Source organism: Eretmochelys imbricata, chromosome 6 (assembly GCF_965152235.1).
Source record: "Eretmochelys imbricata isolate rEreImb1 chromosome 6, rEreImb1.hap1, whole genome shotgun sequence".
NCBI lineage: Eukaryota > Metazoa > Chordata > Testudines > Cheloniidae > Eretmochelys > Eretmochelys imbricata.
In genome coordinates, this window is record NC_135577.1 from 50,032,443 (window position 1) to 50,044,705 (window position 12,263).

At 36.0% G+C, this 12,263-nt stretch overlaps 1 protein-coding gene across 4 annotated transcripts in view; it reads left to right on the top strand.

Moving 5' to 3' along the window:
• PPFIA1 (PPFI scaffold protein A1) overlaps window positions 1-12,263 on the top strand; it is an 88,524-nt gene that overhangs the window by 57,276 nt on the left and 18,985 nt on the right. For all 4 annotated transcript variants that reach the window (XM_077818511.1, XM_077818508.1, XM_077818509.1 and 1 more), the window contains exons 20-25: window positions 3,413-3,494; window positions 3,613-3,813; window positions 9,252-9,427; window positions 9,512-9,609; window positions 10,829-11,004; window positions 11,623-11,691. In XM_077818511.1, the coding sequence (XP_077674637.1) occupies window positions 3,413-3,494; window positions 3,613-3,813; window positions 9,252-9,427; window positions 9,512-9,609; window positions 10,829-11,004; window positions 11,623-11,691 (802 nt within the window). The remainder of the gene's footprint in view (window positions 1-3,412; window positions 3,495-3,612; window positions 3,814-9,251; window positions 9,428-9,511; window positions 9,610-10,828; window positions 11,005-11,622; window positions 11,692-12,263) is intronic.

The window sequence follows — 12,263 nt, forward strand, 5'->3', positions numbered from 1 at the left end:
CAAAGTGCACTGAACACGGGAAGCACAAATATGTTAGAAATAACTAGAGAAGATCCATCGCCACCTCAGTGGGAGTAATCATAAACATGAAAAGGATAGTGTCAGAGCAAATTCTCAAGGCTAACTGCTCATTTTCAAAAACATGTACACAGTCGAGTATCTGAGTGACTCAGTAAGATTCCATACGCTATATTGCAAATCAATATTCTGGTAGCTTTTATGAAAAGGATTAAGAATTTCACATTTCTCTGAAACCTAATGTAAAAAGTAACTGTAGCAGCAGTGACTAAAAAGCTACTTTGTGCTTATTTTATGTATTACTTCATATCTTTTTGTTTTGTTTCTGTATACACAATCTCAAACGTGTTTGCAACAGGCATTGTTACCATTTTATTTGAAGTCTCTATTAACAATCTTATGTTTAAAGAACTGAATTACAGTATTACATTATTTCATTCTGTTTGTTTCTATATTTGTGTTACGAGTTCAGTTTAATTATAGTTTTACATTTTTCCTTCATTGTTTTATTTCCTTATTATTTACCATTTGATGTGGTAGTGCAAAATCAGGGTAAGTTTATATTTAATTTATTAGGATTGTTGTGGATGTGTGAGAAATTTGTTTGGAAACTTTCTTTGATTTTAATGATGTATTAGAAGCCCTAATTGTTCAGCAAATTAAATGCATGTTTTTACAAGAGGTGATGTTTCTATATTAGGCAGTGAAATGTTCTGTTGAAGCATTTATAGTGAAAGCCTATTAACGGTATTTGTTAAGGCATTGACAAAAACAAAGCCGTTTATCTTACACTGCGTGCTCTGAATGTACATAATGAGAATTTTGGTACTTCATTTAAATGATAAAACTATACAACCTAACAATTTTAACTCTGTTTTGGAAAGCTGTTTAATAGTACTAAATTTTTCAGTGTTGCTGTAGCATTGCTGAGGTTGTCCATTTGCAAGGTTGACTATTGTGCTTTATTCCATGAGATAACTTCATGCTTTTTCTTGCTTAACCTACATTGCTTTTAATTGTGTTGCATATGTCACCTCTCCATTCTGTGAATGACACCAGTCTTGTTACCCTTTTTAGCATCTTCACCACTACAGTGTTAATGCTTTTTCATACTGTACAAGTAACGAAATGATACAAGATTATTGGAAATTGATTCCTTGCATAGGAAATGGAATTTTGTCATTTCCTGGAATTTTTATTTTGACCTCACCCCCTAAAATTTGCAAACCCATATGTAAAATTGAGTGTACACAGGTGATGGGACGTGGGTCATGGATTATGTGGGAGTAGGGAACAGGATGTATCCCTTAACTGTTCAATTCCAGTTTTTAAAAAAAAAAAAAAAAAGATATAGAATTTCTTAACAATGTAAATCGTTTTGGACTATTAGCTGGACTTCATTAAAACATAATTTTAGCCTTAACTTTTTTGTTTGTTGGTTTTGTTTGCAAATAATTATTTTAAATAATCCATTTTTAAAACCAAGATTTTATCACAAAATAAGAAAATAACCTGTCAGTTTTAGGTGTTCATTTTCTGGATGAGTACTTGTTTTTTGCTTGCAAGGTTATTCTCAACCTTATTACTATCGTCTAGTTGGGACTTCAGTTGAACATTAAATCATTCACCTACAAAAAACTATAGGAGAAACAATAAAATCAATGATCTGTCTGTTGATCGCCTGCGACTGGCTAATTTCTCATAGTCTTGACACTTCTATATATATAAATAAAATGTAAGGCTTTTCTGTACCCTGACTGTAATTATTACATTGCAGAGCCGTAGTTGTACTAAAGTAATCTTGTGGCTGTAGCATTCTAAGGCTTCTGAATTTTGACAATTCCTTAAGACAAGAATCATTCAATATTATAGGTCTAGAGATGTGAACATTGTTCACTTTTGATGAACACCTATTGACTTAAATGGAAAGAGATCATGCGTATGTAGCCAAGGATACAGTATCTTGTTACTGCATATATATTTTTAATGGAATACTGTACCAGAGATGGAGCTGGATTATTAAAGAGAGTTTTTGGTGACTGTTGTATTTAAAAATTTCGTGGAAATTCATTCATGAGAATAACTGGTCCAAATTTATAAGCTGGATAAACAATGGGGAAGAAGAAAAAGCAAAATTGAAATATGTTACAAAATTCATCAAATTAGCTAGCTCTAACTTTGGCTGTTTAAAAATATACTGCCAATGCACAAAATCATGCTGTCAGTCTAAATTTATTTTTTGTTGAATTTTTCACTCTTACCTTTAATTAAATATAACATGCAAATACTGTTCCCATGGTATAAATGCCACATAATGCAAGTTCTCATTTGCCTGTTTACTTGGGTCTAATTGTGACAAAAGCAGGTTTTGACCACCGTCTTTGGGACCTCTTCAACGGCCTTTGTAGTGTGTACAATAACTACATGTATGCTGTAATGCAAATAGTTGGGATTGTACTGTCCATACTCTAGCCTTAGTCTTTTTTCATTACAAGCAGGCAAATCCTGCTTAATGGTAGCTTAATGGACAAAATTGAACTTCAAAAGTCCTTACGTAAATTCCATCTGGTGCAGAATGCCGTTGCTTAGGATGTCTGAATTTATTTCCTTGTTGTAGGTTTCAACAGTGTTGATTATGATTTCTTTAATTTAGAAGCCGTTAGAGAGTCCCTGTCCAGTAATATTTTTAATGCTGTGTATGTGTATTAGAATCCAAAAAGCCAAACATAATTTTAGTCCAAGTTCTTTTTTTCAGATCTGTGAGTGAGACTGTATAAGCTTTATCCTCCCTTGGGAGGATGAGGAGGTATAAATAAGTGGGGAAGAGAGAGGTTGGGGAGTATGTCAGATATTTTATAGAAAACAGAGTGAAACTTTTTCAATTAGTGTTTACAGAGGGTTCCTGTGACAAAGAAATATGTTGTAATAGTTGTAAAGTATATTTATTCACTGAATAATAGCAAATTTGCTACATAAGCAGTAAGTGATGTCCGTTTTAACCAGTCTCTCACCAGCATAGATTGATGGTTTTCAACCTTTTCTACCAGATCTCCTTGAAATCCTCCTCCAAATTATATGGGACTCCCCTCTCACTTAGCAATATGGTAAGGGCAGGATGGCGCATGTTTGCAAACACCTGGCACAGAGCATTTTCTAGTTCCAAAAAAGCAAGACTTAGCATTTCTGCTGTACTGAAATTTTACCCTGATCATGCCATACCGCATTTGCTATGGCCCTGTCCTCTTTTCAGGTATCTTAGTGTCTGTAAGATTGTTAAAGGAGAAAAGCTGGATGAAGGAAACAAAATACCAGTGTTAAATAAATGAAACGTAGAGTTAAATTACTATTTCAATATTACTTTCACTTCATTTAATGACTGTTTCTATAATTTTAGACATGAATTGCTTGAGGAAGCTAGAAGGCAAGGTCTGCCTTTTGCACAATGGGATGGCCCTACTGTGGTGGTGTGGCTAGAAGTAAGTGATCCCATTTTAAAACGTAGGGTACCTATACTTGTAGCATTTTTAGTAACTTGAAGATTTGAAGAAACATATATTTACATATATTACTGACATATTATTTTCTATTTGCCAGTTGTGGGTAGGGATGCCAGCATGGTATGTGGCTGCTTGCCGAGCAAATGTGAAAAGCGGGGCCATCATGTCTGCCTTGTCTGATACGGAAATACAGCGTGAAATTGGAATCAGTAATCCTCTGCACAGGTTGAAACTGAGGCTTGCCATTCAAGAGATCATGTCACTAACAAGTCCATCTGCCCCTCCTACATCAAGAACGGTAAGAAAAAAATTGGAAGTAACTTAAGCTAGTGGGAGGGAAATTACTTCTGAAACAGCATCAAACATTTTTTTCTCTGCTCTGTTAAATACAGAAATTTCTTCAGCAGATTCCAGAATTCTAATGTAAGAATATTCTCAGTGGGAAATTTGAGTTTTTAAGAGAAATTGTCAGAAATGTACCTTAAATTGCTAAGGACCAAAGTTTAAAAAGAGGAGACTTTTAGTTTCCAAAAAACTCACGTGGAATAACTATCATATTAGCTTATAATAGCTCTTACTTTACTGCCAAAAACATTAATATTATAAAGTGGACACTGTATGCTATTGAAGTTGAATGAAGATGTCTGCTGATTTTTTTTGTTTAGGGAAAGATTAGCTAGTTTTCATTTCAATATGACGGTCTATTTTAAATGAGGGAAATATTAAGAATAGGTATAATTTGCCAGGTGTATATTGAATCATTTTTTGATTAAGGAATATAACATACATATATGTAACTGTTGTAAATTAAAGGAAGAGTTCATTTTAGAATTTGTAAAAGATTGAGTAAGTTGCTATCAGAGAGAAATTAATTCAGCCGAACGGGTGATAGGAATTCTGAGCAATGGCAGCATCTCAGTATTATTGATCATTAAGTCTGCGAGTCTGTCATGGAGGTCATGAAATCCGTGACCCCCGTAACTTCTGCAGTGGCTGGTGCAGGCTTAGGGGCTGCCTGATCTGGGCAGCAACTGAGCCAGAAGCAGCAGTTTGGGTGTATGGGAGGGGGCTGGGGCAGGGAGGTGTGTGTGGGGAAGTGCACCCACCTCGGGGTGGGGGGCTCTCCGGCTCCCACTGACATTGCCCTACAGCTCCTAGGCAACAGAGGGACCGGGGGCCTCCGTGCTGCCCAAGCCTGCAGCTCCCATTAGCTGCAGTTCCCAGCCAATGGGAGCTGCAGCAGCCGGCGCTTGTGGTGGGAGCAGCATGCGGAGCTGGGTAGGGAGCCCCTGTCAACCTCCCCTTGGCCCTCCCCCACAGCAGCAGCAGGGGTCCCACTCCTGGGCCGCGCACTGCCCCCCATTTTAGTCCCAGGTATTTTTAGTGAAAGTTATGAACAGATCACAGGCCGTGAATTTTTGTTTACTGCGCATGACCTGTCAATGACTTTACTAAAAATACCCGTGACTAAAACGTAGCCTTATTGATCATGAAGTGTGACTATTGCCATGAGAAACTGTCTGTGATTGTATTGGCTCCATGTGGGCATAGTGGTCCACCTGCACGTAGCCAGTGGCAGTATTGGGGCTTGTGATTGGCATGTTCCATATATGCTCTGAATTTTTCTGGAGAACTGCCATGGTTTAAAAACATTTGAGTTACTTTTGCATAATTTAAAGTATTTCTATAATTGCATGAGACATTTCAGTAAAAGGAGAGGGTTGAATTGATATAATTGTATTCTGTCATGTACTGTTACTAAGAGGCGCACTGACTCCTCTTGGAAAATATTGGAAAAAATCCTGGGTAAAGGATATTCTGGTGATTTATTCTCATTCCCCTTTTTATGTTGCTAGAGATATTGTACAAAAACAAACTTCTTGTTGTTGATGATTATTTATTTGTTTTTAATCTGAAGTCAAAGAATTTTGACAGATCATTATGCCGTAATGGGCTAAATTCAGAAAGGAATAAGCAGCAGACAAAATATATTAATGTAAATGTTAGTAACTTAGGAGGAAAAAAAAGGGAAAAATTCTCCAGAAAATAAATCCGTATAGTTAGTTTTAAATACTATGGCTTTTTAAGTACTATATTTTTTTCATACCTTTTCCATAAGTTAGCAATGTTTTGTAATGTAGAATGTCTTTCCTAATAGGGAATGGGTTCTTTTGGTTCTTCCTTACTTAGTGGGTTTATGCAGATGTGGAAAAATTTGTTCCAATAATAATAAAAAGTCATCTTTGTTTATATAACCAAAATCAGATTCTCAAATTATAATTATGCTAAATCTTACATAGGTCTCATCCTGCATTCATATTGCACCCAATGGTCCATTTACTTAAATGGTAGTTATGTGGATCTTTGGCTGCATGATCATTCTGACTACCATGTAGGAAAATATTTCTGGAAATATTTGACGCTTGAACAGAGAGCAAGTGGCTATTGCAGAAACTGCTAATAAGTACTGGTAATAATTTTAGCAAAATACATATGACGTTTAGTAGATTAGTATCACTTCTCATGAAAATAGTGACTTAAAAAAAATCAAGAATACTTTCAAGTGTGCAGAATTACAAAAATGTTTAATAAAATTACAATTGCTGTTGTGTTAGAATGTTGTCCAGAAGTACATGTAACACACCAAAGGAAAATTTGTAGTTAAGAACAAATAATTTATAAAAGGGACATTATTAAAATGAGTATTTTAGAATTTTGTTCAACATTACAGTTCTTGTCATAGTTGATTTGTTAATCACATCAGTGTAAACTGTTTCACACACTTTGTAATTGTCAAATAATCTTTGAAAGGAGATGCCCCATGTCAGTGCACCTTTATGCTACATTATCATTTTAAATAAATTTGTACTTCAGACTTTAGAAACCATTGCTTTTGCCCATGCCTGCTCCTTATATGTACCTATTGCTTTTATATTCTGCAACCTTTCCTCTTTGTTACTGCTTTCTTTTCATTGGATGTGATTGGTTCACTGTGGGGTCATATTAGACCACGGGAAATGTCTGGGTAACACATGAAGAAATGGAAAATCTTACAGCCACGCCACAAACGGTTAGTTACAGCACTACACTTCTGTTACTTTATAGTGCTTTTCCCACTTTTTGATTGCTTGAATCATGTGCCTTTTAGTCTTTCAAAGAATGAAAGTATTAAAAAAGCTCAAGTATTTGGATTATGGCTTCCTTTAGTTACTAACCCTATATGAAACTATAATTCACACTTTACTCTTTTTTTCCCCTTGGGGACAAAAAAAATCAACAGTGATTTTTATTGAAGGCAGACTAACTGTATTGTGTGTACAGCCAAATTAATTTATTTGCACATAAATTTCTTCTTTACAGAAACCCAATCAGTACAAGCATTTTCCTATTTCCATTAAATTTTATATTATTTTTAAATGCATGGTGCTTGCATTCTTTAGATTTTTAGCATGCCATAAAGATACTGCATCTGCTTTACATCTTTAACTTTGCTCTTAATACTAAACTTATAAATACTAACATTTGTGTGTTCTTTTGCTTTTCTAACCACATAACATCAGGAAGATGAGGAGGGAAGCTGGGCTCAGGTTGGAGATTTTATGTAATTTATTATACAGTATATGTAAAGCAACACAATGCAATTAGAGCATGAATGATAATCTTTGTTTTCCTCTGAGAATGTTTTGATAATCTAAATTTGTAGATACTATTACTAACCTTATAAACTGGCAATGTGTTTCTCAGACTGTATTTTGTAGTTCACTCATTTTAAAATTTGTTAGCACATCATGAACAAATATGAAAAAACACATTTTGTTTAGAAGAAGTTACATCTGTCATAATACAGTGGGCACTGCACAAGTGTCTAAATAAAAATTTGTTTTTCTTTCCTCTTAATTTCCAAGGCTGTTTAACATAACAGGAATATTCAAAAGCCCTGCTTATTGTTTGTTACTTAAACGATTTGTCCTCTATGACATTATAACAAGTTAAGAAAGAACAGCTTTCACATTAAACTGTGGTCTGTGACTCTTTTGGGCTGAGCAGCAGAACAGATAAATGGTTAGAGAATTGGTTTAATACCAAATAACTCCTTATTGCATCTAAAGCCTGGAGTGCTGTGGAGATGCTGGCTCTGTGTCAGGCCAATGGTTCAAAGGAAATATCTGCCTTTATGGAAGACTCTACTACAATCTCACTATTACCATGATCACTGGCCAACTTCTATTATCATAGAGATGCTATGTCCAGGCACAGTGTGTTTTTTGTGTCACCAGTAGAGTCCTGCTTGCACAGTTGTTCAGCCTTAGAGCTGTAGTAAATCCCATTTGTAGCCTCAACTAATGTGATGGAGTCTGTCCAGGTGTGTGTGTGTGTGTGAGAATATAATATTATATTATATAGAAAAAAGGATAAAAAGTAAAATAACAGAGAGCTTCTTTAACCCAATATCTTTGAACTGTACAACTTCGTTTCCTCTCTGGCCTCCAGCACAGTCCTGTTACGGAAAGTATAATTTCTTCTTCGAGTACTTGCTCATGTCAGTTCCATCCTAGGTGTGCGCGCACACCATGTGCATAGTTGCTGGAGATTTTTCGCTTAGTGGTATCCTTAGGGCTGGCCTTAGTGCCCCCTGGATGCACATGCACCGGTATAAGGGGCACCGCTGGATCTGCACCCTCTCAGTTCCTTCTTCCCGCCAGTGACGGTTGCTTGGAACAGTCTTCTTGCTCTTGCAAGGTTTCCCTAACAGAGGTCTGTATCAAGCAGAACATTTTTCTGCCTGTCTTCTTTCTGAAGCCTCACAGCACTGCTCTGGAACAGAGGCTTCACACATTAGATGTCGGTGGCCTTCTATATCGAAGGGACTAAACTCTTCCGCAAGACTACACAGCTTTTTGTAGCTGTGGTGGACAAGATGAAAAGACTAACAGTGTCTTCCCAAAGAATCTCATCCTGGATAACCGCCTGCATCTGAGCAGGCGAAGATTCTGCCTCTAGCTATCATGACAGTTCATTCCACAAGAGCCCAGGCTTCATCAGCAGCATTCCTCATGCAGTTACCAATCTAGGACATCTGCAGGGCTGTGACATGGTCATCGGTTCATACCTTCCCGTCCCACTATGCCATCACCCAACAGGCCTGTTGCGATGCCAGTTTCGGGAGAGCGGTGTTGCAGTCGGCATGTCTGTAAACTCCAAGCCCACCTCCAAGGATACTGTTTGTGAGTCACCTAGCATGGAATTGACATAAGCAAGCACTCGAAGAAAAAACTATTACTAACCTTCTGTAACTGTTGTTCTTTGAGATCTGTTGTTCATGTCCATTCCATGAGACATGGTGTGTTCAATATCTCATCAAAGTTATGTTATATTGTTATGTGTCAAACTGATATATTGAAGGGGTCTGAATTTGAGCAACATCTAAAAAGTCATCAAAATTTGATAGAAAAATTAATGGAAATCTTACTTATTCTGAACGTTTTTATATTCCCTTTTTTTTTAAAAAAGCATCCTTTTCCAATGAAAAGATTAAATGTAAAGTGGCAAACTTCAGCTCAACGCTTTCATTAGTGTGTTTTTCCCCAAGTAAAAAGGACCAGTTAAAAAATGGAAGGCAAGGCAACTTATAAAAATATTTTTTACTAATGTGAAGTTTAGGGAAATAAATTTAGTGTTTCTTTGCCTTTTGATATGAGAAAATCACACTGAATAATTCTTACTTTTTAAAAACAGACTCTAGCATACGGTGATATGAACCATGAGTGGATTGGCAATGAGTGGCTCCCCAGTTTGGGGCTCCCTCAATACCGCAGCTACTTCATGGAATGTCTAGTTGATGCTAGAATGCTAGATCACTTGACTAAGAAAGATCTCCGTGGACAACTTAAAATGGTTGACAGTTTTCACAGGTAAATAAATTTAAAGAAGTCTTCATCATACTCTTGATTAAGTATTCTAGCTTGTCCCTAAATATGTTTTTATTTTCCCAACAGAAACAGTTTCCAGTGTGGTATTATGTGTTTGCGAAAATTAAATTATGACCGAAAAGAACTGGAAAGAAGAAGAGAAGAAAGCCAGAATGAAATAAAAGGTTAACTATTTCTGTCTTGGCTTCACCTTAGATTTTAAAATCTTCCCAGTAAGATGCCTCAAAATTGCATTACTTTAAAATTAAGTCAATTTCTTTAAATTGGAAAAGGATTATTTTATGGTGTCGTAAAAGTGCCATATGGAAGCAACCTATTAGTAGGGCCCTATGTAGTCTACAATTCTGTAGCTACAGAATATGCCACAGAACCCACTGTAGAACAATCGTGCTCTGAAATGAGCTTTCATTTAATTTTTTTTCTAACCCTTATTGTTCTGAAGAAAATTTTCCAAGTGTGAACCGAAGAAACTGTTTTATTTAAGAAGCATCTCTGAGATGAGTTGTCCCCATTTTTTCAGTAACTCTGAAGCCTACTGTTATGTGATAGTTTGTGAATATTAACCATTTGTTACTGTGTGGTGTTTTTGTTTTTTTTTTTAATTAAAAACATCCAGTTAATCTCTGGATACTGAAGAGGGGATGGAGGTAGTGTTGAAGCAGGAGTAGGAATTCAAGCCCGCACCTTACCTCCTGCATTCCCAGGAAAGATCAAGTGCAGTAGTAAACTATAGGGAAAATCACTGTTTTTAAAGAACTGAAATAACCTATCAAAATATAGAATTCCCCTCCTCTCCAAGGATAGGAATGTCTAACCATTAAAGGGGTTTGTGAGATGGAAAGAGCTTCTGCACCCACATAAGTGCCGGGCTAAAGGTGCAGTCCATGCAGTCTAAGGAGCACAAGAACTGCTCCATCCATACTTTCTCACAGGCAGGGAGGAGGGTGGGTTATATGCCCCACTTCTTCACACCCACCCGTAAAGCAGGACAGCGTAAAATGCAGTAAATGATGTGGCAATGAGCACTGTCTCCCTTTGCTCTGTGGAGCACAGGAAGGAATTCTGTATTGTCAATAAAAACATCTGCTGCATATTGAAAATTTAGAGACCGCATAAAATGAATTGAATATCAAATTAAATAACCCAAATATTTTATACATATGGAAGTGACCTTATTTATATTGATACTTATTTAAAGCAGATTTCTTCCTCTAAACTCTCTGAGACTAGTTGGCTCCGTAATACCCCTTGCTGTGTGGCCTGTGCCTAAATGACACAACTGAGCCCTATGCCAATGCGATATAGAAGAAACAAGACTTGTAGTTATTTGTATAGACATTTTGTTATGCAGTTTTATATAGCATATTTGTTTTTCCTCTTTAGATGTTCTTGTATGGAGCAATGACAGAATGATCCGCTGGGTACTGTCAATCGGTCTTAAAGAATATGCAAATAACCTTATAGAAAGTGGAGTTCATGGTGCACTTGTGGCCTTAGAGGAAACTTTTGATTTCAATGCATTCGCTCTATTATTACAAATACCTACTCAGAACACACAGGTAATAACTTCATGTCTGCTGATTTTTTTCCCTAGCCATTTTAATAAACCATATGGTCATACAATCTAATTTTATGTAAGCAAGTAATTGTTTTAGTCAACTGTAGAAATTTTAAAAATTGAATGTTATCTATAGTGTCTTCTACCATAGACCTGGAAAAATATCACAATAAAACTTAAAATTTTCCATAATCTCTACCATGTGTTCTAATTTAATGTATTTGTGTTTAAACGGGTTTGTTTTCTCACAGCACATCTTCTCCTATAAATTGGCTTATCCTTTATTATCACTTATTTGTCTCTGTTAATACCCACAGTGTGCTAGGTGCTCTGTAAATACAAAGAAAAGGCGCTGTTTTCACTGTGAAGTCATTAATTTTGCATCTGATATCACGAATTTTCATGACACAGATATAAGATTGACTGCACTGAAATCCCCCTTTAAATGTGTGATTGCAACTTTGCAAGTACTAAATTAGTGCTGTATTACTGTGATAATAGCGTTGCCATATATTCATTTTATAATGTGTACATCGGAATATTTTTTTAAATGTACTATAGATGCTTGTGGCTTGTTAGCCTTTCAAGACTCACTTTAATGTTTTCATTTTTAATTTAGGGTCGTGCTGTTTTGGAGAGGGAATTTAATAACCTTCTTGTTATGGGCACTGACAGGAGATTTGATGAAGTGAGTTTTGATTTATTGGTCTGTTTTAATTTGCATTAAGAAGAAGCCTGATCTCTGATCAACCTATTAAAATGAAGGAATTTGAATTGGATAGTCTCTTTTAAACTATTACTATACAGAGAATGTTTTTTAAAAAGTGGAAGCCTTAACTTGAATTTTCTTACCTTTGTGAGTTACTGTACGTATTTTGTGTGTATAAGATCATATTTAGACAGAATTATTCTGAACGTCAAAGTGTGAGGTGTTCAGCAAATTCGTGTTGCCTATAACTTTAACCATAGTTAGTGTCAGAGATTGCCTTTTTGTCTAAATCTCTCTCTCTTCCTAAAATATAAGAAAGTAACAGACTACTGACACTCACTTAATAAGGCATAGTATATATAGGTGTTGTGTAAGCATGTAGCTCTGCCAACGTACCTAGCCTTAATCTACAGCAATCCTTCTGTTCTAATTCTGGTCCACTCTTGAGCACACTACTAGTAGGCTGTTGGCTTTATAACTTGTAAAATGTAAACTAAAATAAAATTACCAAATTCTCGTATACTTTATATTCTTATCCAGCTTATGATCTG